The sequence below is a fragment of the Miscanthus floridulus genome, chromosome 19, assembly GCF_019320115.1.
Source record: "Miscanthus floridulus cultivar M001 chromosome 19, ASM1932011v1, whole genome shotgun sequence".
NCBI classification, from domain to species: Eukaryota; Viridiplantae; Streptophyta; class Magnoliopsida; order Poales; family Poaceae; genus Miscanthus; species Miscanthus floridulus.
This window is the reverse complement of record NC_089598.1, coordinates 91,748,666-91,761,593: the sequence shown is the minus strand read 5'-3', so window position 1 is coordinate 91,761,593 and position 12,928 is coordinate 91,748,666. Positions and strand designations below refer to the sequence as shown.

Genomic DNA, 12,928 nt, shown 5'->3' with positions numbered 1-12,928 from the left:
CGTCCGCTACATTCCCGTCGTCCCGTCCCGTGACAATTCCGCCGACCACGACCCACGCATTGGCCGGATCTTCCGAGGCCTGGCCGCATCTCTTCCCCACGCGGCGATAGAAGCTTCCTCGTCTCCCACGTCCTCGGAAAAAACCGCGAAGATGGGATAGGACCACGCGTGCGGCCGCGCTGTCGATCCCAGCTGCCAGCGGCCGCGGCCACGCCTGCGGAGACCGACCCAGAACGTGCGCCAAACCACGGGGGTTCCTCCGCTGCCTACCTGTTCGCCGTGATCCAAACGTGCCGAAAGGTTGCTGCCCCATAGCCCCAGCCGTCTCCTTCGGTCCTTTCCTCTATCCATCTTTATCTTTATAACCCTGCCCCACGCGCGGCTCCCACGCAACATCCGAATCCGGAAGCACTTCTCCTCCCACCAGCGCATTCGCTCCTCTCGTCGTGCGTCAATCAATCAAATCAAAGGGAGAAAAAACCCATTCCCTTCCTGCTCCTTCCTGTTGAAACCCTTTCCCGTAAGCTCGCCGCTGCGCTGCGTTCGAATGGCCGTCGGAGGAGGCGTGTGCGTGGCGTCGTCGTCGGTTGAGGCGGCGTGGGGGAGGAGGACGAGGACGACGAGCGGGGCGCGGCGCGGCGCCGCGGCGGCGACCAGCATCAGGTGCAGCATCGTTGGCGAGGCCGGGCCGGGCGCCTCCGGCGGGCTGGCGGAGGACCCTTACCGGACGCTGCGGCTGCGCCCGGGCGCCACCCGCGGCGAGGTCAAGAAGGCCTTCCGCCGCCTCGCGCTCATGGTGCGTACGCAAAGCGCAACCCCTCTTCCAGCTAACCCCTAACCGCTATTTCTTCCGTTCCGTTCCACATTCACAATAACAGTTTACTGCGTCAGTAACCAGTAATTCTGATTTACCGTTTCACTTTCACCCTGGCGTGTCGATCCCTCTCACGGATTGCTTTCCTCTTCGTCGTGCTCGTGCAGTACCATCCGGACGTTCGCAAGGAGAGGGAGAGCGAGAGCGACGGCGACAGCGGCGTCCAATTCCAGAGGATTAACGTGGCGTATCAGGTGAGCAGAGCTTACCATTTTTCATTTTTTTTCCTAAACAAATTCGTTTATGTTTCACCCCTGTTGCTGATTGACCTGACGCGATCCACTGGATGCATGCAGATGGTGATGCGCAGCATGAGGGAGGCCGACGAGCGGCTGGAGTACTGGCGGCTCAAGTATGGCCTCACCGACGAGGATCTCGACAGGTACAGGCACCACCTCAACCAAGAAGACGGCGACGACTGGTTCGACATGTGAACTGGAAGCAGCCGATCGATAGACAAGGATTTATGTACATAACCCTGTTTATCCGCATTGACCAGATTAATTCTTGTTGCCATTGCGGAGGCACCAACCGTAATTTCGTCTGCATGTGTGTATTGAATACTTCTCCCCTGTTTTATGGCGGGTGAAGGGATACAGTTAGACTAAAAGTGTAGTGGCAGTTGTGTTTCAGAAACATGGGAGACCCCCCCTCTTCTTGTTTATATATAAAGATTTAGTTGATCTTAATCATGTCTGCAAGTGCTGTTCATGCTTAACGATTTTTATGAACCTGTATGGCTGTATTGTTTTGTGTTTCTGTTTATGTGAGGACTGACTGACAGTACCTTGTCCTTCTAACCTTTTTCTGAAATGAGACTATCAGACGATGCAGCGTTTTAAGTTCAGAATTCAGATGTGCTTGCCTGTGAGTCTGTGAGTGAGACTATGACTGTATCACAAGACGGTTTCCTTCTCTGAACCTTTAGTGCGCACTCAAAACTCAGTGGACACGCATCGTTCATCTCATCTGTTTGTTTAGCTTCAGCGTACTAGTAACAACATACCTGATCGGTGATCCTTCACTCGTTCTCAGAGCACGCCTTGAATCTAAAACGGCCATCAATCATGCTTTCTAGCTGAAGATTGGCTGAATTGTTACGCTATAACACACAGTCGCTCATTCACGCTCTAATTATCAGAAGTGATTTTTTGCTTTATGTAGTAATTATTATCTTTTTTATTTTGCAATGTATGCTATTCTTTGGAGATTAGCAACACATGAACCACTAGCCGAAGCGAGGATCCATGCAGTTGAGTAACAGAAGTTGCCTTCTAAAAGCGAAGAGAAGTTTGGGCCGGACTAGCACATCTGGTGCTAGACAATATGTCTTTATGCAGTGTTTAGAACCATACTTCTTATGTCCCTTTTTATCTATCGCTACGATATTTATGCTTGTCAAATTTTTTTTAAATTTAACTAGATTTATAAAAAAATATTAGTAATGTTTATATCTTTAAATAAATTTATTATAAAAATGACCGAACAATCTATCTAATGATAATAATTATGTATCATAAATATTAATATTACTATATATTTAGTCAAAGTTAAGAGTATGTTTAACTTTTCGGCAAGCGAGAACCACGTACGGAGGGAATATGCTTTTATTTTGCCGTGTAGAAGCAAATGTGGTGGATGGCTACTCAGCTTGATTTAGACAGCAAAAAGGAAATGTTATCTAAGATATACTTTGTTAATCTTGTCATACACTACTTCGTCCTCCCGATACGGTACAAGTGGGGTCCACGTTTCACTATATTCCCATAAATCACTCCACTAAAGTACCGCAAAATAAAGGATTTCATATCAGTGTCCTTGAAAATTGACAGCAAACGGTAAGGCACGTGCAAAGGTTTTTCATCAAGGTTTTCAGCACGTCTCTTAAAGTCACTTGTGCCTTTGTGCTATTTTGGCACGAATCAATCAAAGTTGTGTTCTTTTTTTTTTTGACCCAATCAAATCTGATCCCACTCGATTTGAGATTTTTTTTTTAATTTTAACTTTTTTAATATAATTTTAAATCTAACACTGTCGGTTTTTTTTAAACTAACACTTTTGTTTTAATATAATTTTAAATCTAACACTGTCGGTTTTTTTAAACTAACACTTTTGACCACGCCTATTGCCATGGCGCGGCCAAATGCCTGTGCCGCGCCATGTATGGCGGCGCGGCAGAGGCCTTACGTGGCGGCGACCATCACCGCTGACCGCTGACGTGGCAAGGTTGTGCCGCGCCACCGATCTTGGCGCGGCAGTGCCGCGCCCTGATCCGTGGCGCGGCAGAGCCCGGTATAACCACCGCCGCTGCCTCTTGCCCAAGCAGTCGGCGTTCCGCGAGAAACGCAGCAAGGCAGTGCCGCCGCGCCCGCCTTCGCCCGCGCCTGCCCGCGGCCACGTCCGCCCATGCCAGCTAGGCCGCTCGCGCCAGCAAGCCAGCCGAGGCAGTAAGCGAGCCGTGCCAGCCAGGCCGCCGGCCGCCCGGTGCAGCCACCGCGCCCGCACGCAGGCGCGCCTCCCTCTCCGGCCGCCTCCATCCCTCCTCGTCCTCGTTTAAGGTTCTGACGCATATTTTATTTTCGTTTGAATGCTGGATATGATATTATGAATGGAGTTAAGGTTAGCAGAAAATTTTTGTTTGGGAACTATGCTGAAGATATAAGTTTGAGTTTGTCAATGTTAAGGTTAATTATTTAGTTAGAAGTATGTTTGCCATGTATTTTTTTGTTGCTATAATTGTTGTTAATAATATTTTAGTTCCATTGCAAATGATTATATTTTTCATTAATTTGCGTTGTTTTGATTGATGTTTAATTTGAACCGTTTTATTAGATAGAAGACAGGTTTCGGGAGCAGTTATGACGAAAACGGGGTCGTCCTAGAGAAATGTACCCCGACGAGTCTAGCAAAGATGCCCCCATCCCTCCTGAACTCCATGTCCCTAATTGTGACTGTGGTCGTCCGGCTGACGTGTTTCAATCAAGACATCCGGACACAGCGGCTCGTTGCTTCTACACATGCAGTCGTTTTAATGTAAGTAATTATTTCCGTATATTTTTCTTTTCATTTGTATTACTAGATTACTAATATTGTTGAATTTTTGTTGTGTAGGAACAGGAGAGGTGCTTTTTCTTTCAGTGGATCGACGGTGCAGACAAGTTTGACCCCAGGTACCTCCTTTTCGATGATTGGTGGAGAGGGCGACATCCACGAGAGCACTTCGAGCGGTGGGTTCCACCTCCCCCTAACCCCCCCTCTAATGACGGCTAAGGAGAAGCACTTAGCCGTAGTTAGACGACTCGAGGAACCTCCTCTGTGCCATTGTGGAGACCGAGCCATGATAAACCCTGACAATACGTTGGAGTTTGTGTGTCCAAACAAGCATGAAGTAAGTGCAAAGTGTATTTGTTCAAAAGTTGAGCTATATGTGTCATGTACTAATGTCATGTTATTTAGGTATATTCAATGGCGAAGTGTCGTTTTAAGGAGTGGTTGTATGGTCCTAAGAACAAATGGCCCGAATAACCTCCAAAAGCAAAACAAAAGAAGCTAGATGAGCACAGAAAGCGAGCTGGTCGCACCGTTGAATCACCGATTGTGGTGTCTGATGAGGGGGACGAGGAGGAGGACGACACTGCAAGACTGAGCGAGCTCATCGCTCTAGCAGAGGCGGGCTTGCCGACAGAGGAGGCTGAGGATGACACTGCCAGACTGAGCGAGCTCATCGCTCTAGCAGAGGCGGGCTTGCTGGCGGAGGAGGCTGAGGACGACACTGCCAGACTGAGCGAGCTCATCGCTCTAGCAGAGGCGGGCTTGCAGGCGGAGGAGGATAACGACGCGTTCTTCACTCAGGCCACAGAGGCCGCAGATGAAGCGGAAGCCACTTACTATAGGCAAAAGGCAGATCAACGCAATGCAGGTGACCCTAGCCACAGCAACAGGGTTGTGGTTGAGGATTGGTACTCGGACGACGAGTTGCTGACTCAATATGTTTCTGACTGAGAGTTTTTGATTGCGACATCTGTTAGTTCCATGCATTATTCGATTTGAACTACTGATGTATTGTACCCATGTATCATGTACTCGAATTACCCATGATCGATCTTATGTGATCACAACTGTTGTATCATGCATTCAAAATTTATAAAACGAACATAATCATTTGCCGCACCGTAGCCTGGGTTCAGTTGCCACATAGGATGGTTCTACCGCGCCATAGGCCACGATGGTCTATGCCGCGCCATAGTACATGGCGCGTCCGTGAAGCACCATTGTTCATGGCGCGTCAGTGACGCGGTCAGCCAACGGCCAGCCAGCAACAATTTAGTTGTTGTCAGTGTTGTGCTAAACTACAAGTGCTGTACAAAACGAACATTAAGCTAATAAATGGACAACGAGTTGGCACATAATATTTTCATTTGTTTATGAGTACAAGTTTTCAACGATAATATTCGTTCGACATAAGTTCGACGTAATGAACTAAGTCCCACGAATGTAAGGATCCCTTGAACGCCTCTTAGAAACCTCATCGTCCAGTAGAAGAAGGGGGTCATCATACTCCACATCAAGAAGGGGTACAGCTGGTGCGGCGTGGGAGGGGATGATACACAAAGGGTTAGAGTATTCAAATTAATATTTTTCAGATAAACATTATGTACCATAGCACAATTTAAACTACTTGTTATGTAATATGAACACAATAGAAAATCACCTGTTGTCTTCTATGCCGGCTAGCCTTGTGACCAGATTGCTTGCAAACAGAACAAAGATTCCTGCCACGGGTCTCATTGAAGTCTCCCCCGCCATACATGTCTTTGCCGTACCCTCTCATAGCGTCCATGTCCCCCTTCAGTCGCTTCTTCTTCCTTCTACCCTTCCCTACCTTCATTAGATCTGGATGCGGCACGTAGTCATAACCATTATAAGGTGGCCACTGTGTTGGGTCTAGGTATGGCTCGAAGCTCATCTCCCAAATACTAACGGTGTTCAAATGGAGATACAAGGTTGACATATATGGTAGATCCTCATAGTTGTACCCGCGAACCCTGCAGACCATGATCATATGAGAGCAAGGGGCATGCATGATCTGAGGGACGTTGTAACTGCACTCTACCTTCTCAAGATCAACTCGGTAGTTTCATCCACCATAACGTTCGCCGCCCAAGCTTGTGCCACCCTTGCCCCGTACACTAAAGATATGGCGGCGGGGTCCATACAGCTCGGCGGTGTGCTGCTTGGCCAATTCCTTGGCCTCCTTCAAATGTTGAGCTCCGGCCTTTCCAAAACGCCCCTGCTCAGCTATATTCCTCTGTGCAAGTTCCCACCTCTTCACAAAATATTCGTTGCACTTATGAAAGGAGAACTCAACAATTCTAGACACAGGCAACGATCGAACTCCGCTGAATACACGGTTAAAGGACTCCGAGGAGTTAGTAGTCATGATGTCATACCTGAAACCCCCCTCGTCATATGCTAACGCCCACTGAGCCTTCTGTTCCATCTGCGCCTCTAACCAGGCCTTTCTCGCTGCATTTACCATCTTGTCTAGTTCTCTCTTTGTCTCCTTGAACTCGTGCTCTGTACGTACACAACATAGAGCCTTTACTTTGTCACATACCTCCTTCTTCCGCTGACGTCGCCAGAAATTTGCGGCAAAGTGTCTCATGCACCATCTATGTACTAGAGGCGGGAACCCATCTATTTGCTCACCTGCAGCATTAAGAAGCCCTGCGTGACGGTCGGAGATCAAACATATAGTGCGAGTTGGGCCAAGCACTTGGACACGTAGTAGCCGCATGAACCAAGACCACGATTCATTGTTCTCTCCCTCTGCCAAAGCAAAAGCCACGGGTACTATCTGGTCCTCAGGATCAACAGCAGCAGCCATCATCAAGGTGCCCCTGTACTTTCCTATCAGGAAAGTGCCATCAACAAGTACGACTGGCCGACAAAACTGGAATGCATGTTCTATTTGCGCGAACGACCAGAACACACGATAGAGGACATGCCTCAATGGGTCCCGAAAAAACATCCCTCTGGTGTCCACAAACCATTTCAAGCCAGGGTTGTAATAATGCATTGCACATAAGATGCGGGGCACCCTGTTGTATGCTTCCTCCCAAGTACCCCATCGAATCGCGAGAGCGATTTGCTTAGCATGCCAAGCCTTTTCGTACGACACATCGTACCTAACGAATCCAGATATGGACTGTTGTAAAGAAGACACCGATATGTCGTTATTGTCATCAATGAGACCCAATATACGATGGGCAAGGTAACGTGCAGTGAGCTGCTGATGATTTTCCTTCCCCCTATTGTCTAGGCAAGTGTGGGGTTCAACAACTTTAGTTATCCTCCACTTGCCATCACTCTGTCTCTTTCGTGCATTTAACCTCCACAGACAACCATTTTTGCATATCAAGTGGTATCTCAACTCCTGGTCCGAATGAGTGACGATGTACGGTCTATGGTGGTACACAACATAGTCCTAAAGGAAGAGTTTCATCTCTGACATTGTGTTGAATATCATCCCCTTCCTAAGGGGTTCTTTCTCATGGTTATACAATGAATTCCTACACAGCTGGAGACCGGTATCACAAACTGACATATCCGTCATGCTGACATCCCTATAGTTCGGAATGCCCCTGAAAGGTACGTTCTTGGACCTTAGTTGCTCAAGCTCAGTCGTTGTGTAAGGTGGTGGTGGAACATACTGCTACGCTTCGCTAATTCTGGTCCATGAATCATAGGGGTTATCATCTACAGCCAAATCTATGACTAGTCTACCCTGAACATGGACACCATGTAAAACCTCGGTTCGTACTGGTAATGGCATAGTATGAATCGGTACTAGCATGGCATCAGCCGGTGTTGCCACAGCATCTGTACCTCCTTGGTCATCATCAGAATCGTCTGAATCACTGCTAACTACATCACCGATCCTGTCCTCCTCCTCCTACTCCTCCTCTTCCTATTTGAACTCATTCACATCGAAGTCATTGCTTATACAGCCTACTATAGTTGAATGAAACTGCTCCTGCATCAACTGACTGTCCAAATCCATGTTATCCTGAGTTGCTTCCCCTTCGACACCTAATTCTTGTTCATTGCCTCCAAAACCATCAATGGACGGGCCGTCCTGCACACCATGCATCATGTACCCATTCTCCACCATCACCTGGCTCAGCCATGGGCACATTGGAACCTTGGAGAACCCTAGTGTAGCGGGACCAGTGAGCAGGGTCGTGCAAGGGCATGAGGACATAGTGTGCCCTAGTCTTCCTAGTATCAAACCTCCCCTTGAGTATGAAATCACCCCAAACTTTGTATTCAAATGGACACAAAGGTCGTTGAAGCTAGGAGGTTCATCAAACCATACCAATTCTTCTTCCATATCCTCAAACATACCATCTTCTCTCCTAACACTTCCTCCGAACAAAACTCTAACACAACAATCCATCTGCAAAACCATTTCAAGAAACTTTATCAAGTCATCGAAATCATCGTACATAATGTCCATACTAACATTATTACATTTTCTAACTATAACTATACTAACTAATCAAATATTAACATCTATACAAGGCTAACTACAACTTATTAGACTAAATTCATTGTACAACTAGAGTAAATAACTGTACTAACTAAACTACCTTACTTTACTACATATACTAACTTATTATATTATGTATACTAACTAAACTAACTAACTTTACTAACTATATTAGCTATACTTTGATAATTTTATTAACTTTATTAACTGTGCTAACTATATTAGTGGAGTACCTCGCTGCAGCACCTAGGCGGGCAGCCGCCCTGAGGTTCTGGCCGGAGGGGGAGGCGCGCCTGCGTGCGGGTGGCCGACGGCCTGGCAGGCGTGGCTCGCTTACTTCCTCGGCTGTCTTGCTGGTGCGGGCGGGCTAGCTGGCATGGGTAGGCGCGGGCGAAGGCGGGTGCGGCGGCACTGCCTTGCTGCATTTCTCGCGGAACGCCGACTGCTCAGGCAAGAGGCAGCGGCGGTGGTTATACCGGGCTCTGCCGCGCCACGGATCAGGGCGCGACACTTCCACGCCAAGATCGGTGGCGCGATAGAGCCTTGCCACGTCAGCGGTCAGCAGTGATGGTCGCCGCCACGTAAGGCCTCTGCCGCGTCGCCATGCATGGCGCGACACAGGTATTTGGCCGCGCCATGGAAATAGGCGCGACCAAAAGTGTTAGTTTAAAAAAACCCGACAGTGTTAGATTTAAAATTATATTCAAAAAATGGTTAAAATTAAAAAAAAATCTTGATTTGACAGGCCGAGTCTAATCTTAATAGACTTAGCTTAGAGCATCTCTAGCAGCTCATAATATTATTTTTGATGAGTTGCTTACAAATAATTTATCCTCAATAGAATTGTATTGATGATCATCAATAGTACTTTTTTTAAATATTGGGAGAGCTACTCCAGTAGATCACCAATAATTTCTCTAATATATAGGACCCACATATCAGAATAGAGGATGTGTGAGGAAAAGATGACATTTGTTGCGGACCCAACATTGGGCCTGTTTGGTACAACTTATAAGCTGCTTATAGTCAAAATAAGCTAAAATCAACAACCAAACGCCACGCTTTTCAGCAGCTTATTTTAGCCACACTTATTCCCACAACTCCCATTTGTACTAAAAAGCAGAAGCTATATCAGATCAGCTTATTTTGACCGTCGCTTTTACTCCATTTGTGTAGCTTATCTGGGAAGCGCTTCCCAGATAAGCTGTACCAAACAGGGCCATTATTGGGGGAGATGAAACTCCCCTTTATATGTGTAACACCCTCGGTATTACACCCTAAATCATTTACTAAAACATGTCATGAGCATCATGTTTATGTGTTAGTGCATGTGATAAAGTTTATAGATCAATTTCTTGTAACATAAAATGACTAATAAAAATGTTAAACGAAAGTTGATTCAATAGCTCATGTATATTAAGGAGGGTTTAAAACTAATTTTTATTAAAAAAATACTATAGAACATATATGTGGCGCTTAAATAAAGTTTAGAATATGAACTTTGTAGATGATAATAAAATACTTGCTGAAGAAAAATAATATTGCTAGCCAATATTTCTAACAGCCTAGAAATGCAAATTGGAATCAAGTGCAGCTCAAAAGACTTAGAATATTTTCAAGTATGTTGACAGTTAGACAATGCCATGTTTGACAATTTATTTTGCGAAATCGGGTTAAGAAAATGTGTCATGTGTTAGCTCGGTTTGGTAGCCTCACATGCCATCTTGAGTATGGTGAAGATGGTTTGGCTCCTGAAGCAACCGTTTAGTTATTTTGGACGCTTTAAAATTCATGCACGGCTCGGTCTCGGGCTGGTTGGCCACGTGGGCGCGGTCACCACGCTCGGGCGCTCGGCGTCGTCACGCTGGTTGTCCCGCGCGCACACGCACTACCGCTCGTGGGCGGCCACGGCTGCTCTGGCCTGGCCACCGCTGGCTCATGGCGCGCGGAGCCGCTACTGCTGCTTGCACAGCTAGGCGGTGCTGCCGTCGGCCCCGCTACGTTGCCGCACTACCGACCCGCCCCGCGCCACGACGAAGCCACTGCCGGTGCCATCACATCCTTGAGTGACTTGAGAGTACCATTTGAGAAGTATGAGCTAAGTTTTCAATTGCAAAAGTTATAAAAATTCCAAGTATGCTTCATAGGGGATAGTGATGACTTGGTGTCAACGTTGTTCCACTTTTCAATCGCTCAAGGCGACATGGTAGATACTTCAAAATCCACAAGGTATGAGGTATGACTTGGTATATCTTTTATGTTAGCATCATATCTTTTGAAGTCCTGTTTCATATTAAGTTACACCTGAATCTTTGTTTTCCCGCTTTGCTCGGGACGAGCAAAGGTTTAGTGTGGGGGAGCTTGTTGACGGTCACTAAATGTCTATTTTGACCATCAACATTGCACAAAAAATGGGAGTGAACAACAATGAACAACAACATAGGTAGTGATTTATGTTTATAATTCACATATCTCCACTTGTACTTGGAGATCTTTGCCCATGCAGGAAAACTATGCAAAAATATCAAAAATCAAGCAACTAGAAGCAATTGGAGCAAAGTGGGCCACCATAGGCCATTTGGTTGTGTTCTTTTTTTACCCAATCAAATCTGATCCCACTCGATTTGACAGGCCGAGTCTAATCTCAATAGACTTAGCTTAGAGCATCTCTAGCAGCTCACCAATATTTTTTTTGATGAGCTGCTTACTAATAATTTATCCTCAATAGAATGGTATTGATGATCATCAATAGTACTTTTTTTAAAATATTGGGAGAGCTACTCCAGTAGATCACCAATAATTTCCCTAATATATAGGACCCACATGTCAGAATAGAGGATGTGTGAGGAAAAGATGACATTTGTTGCGGACCCAACATTAGGCCTGTTTGGTAAAACTTATAAGCTGCTTATGGTCAAAATAAACTAAAATCAACAGCCAAATGTCACGTTTTTCAGCAGCTTATTCTGGCCACACTTATTCTCACAACTTCTATTTGTACTAAAAAATAGAAGCTGAATTAGTCCAGCTTATTTTGACCGCTGCTTTTACTCTATTTGTGTAGCTTATCTGGGAAGCGCTTCCCAGATAAGCTGTACCAAACAGGGCCATTATTGGGGGAGATGAAACTCCTCTTTATATGTGTAACACTCTAAATTATTTACTAAAACATGTCATGAGCATCATGTTTATGTGTTAGTGCATGTGATAAAGTTTGTAGATCAATTTCTTGTAACATAAAATGACTAATAAAAATGTTAAACGAAAGTTGATTCAATAGCTCATGTATATTAAGGAGGGTTTAAAACTATTTTTTATTAAAAAAATGCTATAGAACATATATGTGGCGCTTAAATAAAGTTTGGAATATGAACTTTGTAGATGACAATGAAATACTTGCTGAAGAAAAATAACATTGCTAGCCAATATTTCTAACAGCCTAGAAATGCAAATTGGAATCAAGTGTAGCTCAAAAGACTTAGAATATTTTCAAGTATGTTGACAGTTAGACAATGCCATGTTTGACAATTTATTTTGCGAAATCGGGTTAAGAAAATGTGTCATGTGTTAGCTCGGTTTGGTAGCCTCACATGCCATCTTGAGCATGGTGAAGATGGTTTGGCTCCTGAAGCAACCGTTTAGTTATTTTGGACGCTTTAAAATTCATGCACGATTCGGTCTCGGGCTGGTTGGCCGTGTGGCCGCGGTCACCACGCTCGGGCTCCTGAAGTTTGAGAAGGACAAGCTTTGTAGTGCATGTCAAGCCGGCAAGCAAGTTGCAAATACTCATCCAACCAAAGCTTTCATCTCAACCACAAGAGTGCTAAAACTCCTTCACATAGATTTATTTGGACCAACAACATACAAGAGTTTGGGAGGAAATCTTTATTGTCTTGTGATTGTTGATGACTATTCAAGGTATACATGGGTATTCTTCCTTCATGACAAATCCAAAGTTGCATCTTGCTTTAAGAAGTTTGCTAAGAGAGCACAAAATGAATTTGAAGTGAAGCTCAAAAAGATTAGAAGTGACAATGGGAAAGAATTTGACAACACAAACATAGAAGCCTATTGTGATAAAGTTGGAATCAAACATGAGGTCTCCGCAACATATACTCCTCAACAAAATGGTGTAGTTGAGAGGAAGAACCGGACATTGATCACTCTTGCAAGAACAATGCTTGATGAGTACAACACCCTCGAAGCTCTATGGGCGAAAGCTATCAACACCGCATGCTATGCATCAAACTGCCTATTCCTTCAAAAGTTCCTTGGCAAGACACCTTATGAGTTGCTCAATGGGAAGAAGCCGGACGTCTCCTTCTTTAGGGTGTTTGGTTGCAAATGCTACATATACAAGAAACGGCAACACCTAGGGAAGTTTCAAAGACGTTGTGATATTGGTTTTCTTGTTGGTTACTCATCAAAGTCCAAAGCATATAGAGTATTTCATCATGCCACCGGCTTGGTTGAAGAAATATATGATGTGGAATTTGATGAAT

At 45.3% G+C, this 12,928-nt stretch overlaps 1 protein-coding gene across 1 annotated transcript; it reads left to right on the top strand.

The window, feature by feature from the left end:
* Positions 1-378: 378 nt before the first annotated feature.
* LOC136527096 (chaperone protein dnaJ 8, chloroplastic-like) lies at positions 379-1,563 on the top strand. The gene is made up of 3 exons (XM_066519715.1): positions 379-796; positions 982-1,068; positions 1,171-1,563. Exons 1-3 carry the CDS (start codon positions 548-550, stop codon positions 1,306-1,308), a joined length of 474 nt encoding a protein of 157 aa, XP_066375812.1. The 5' UTR covers positions 379-547; the 3' UTR covers positions 1,309-1,563.
* The last annotated feature ends 11,365 nt before the right edge of the window (positions 1,564-12,928 follow it).

Excerpts from the sequence above, each read along its gene's own strand:
- LOC136527096 (XM_066519715.1), top strand. The coding sequence starts at position 548 with ATGGCCGTCGGAGGAGGCGTGTGCGTGGCGTCGTCGTCGGTTGAGGCG. Across the intron at positions 797-981 it reads TCCGCCGCCTCGCGCTCATG|TACCATCCGGACGTTCGCAA; the intron begins GTGCGTACGCAA and ends GTGCTCGTGCAG. Across the intron at positions 1,069-1,170 it reads GGATTAACGTGGCGTATCAG|ATGGTGATGCGCAGCATGAG; the intron begins GTGAGCAGAGCT and ends GGATGCATGCAG.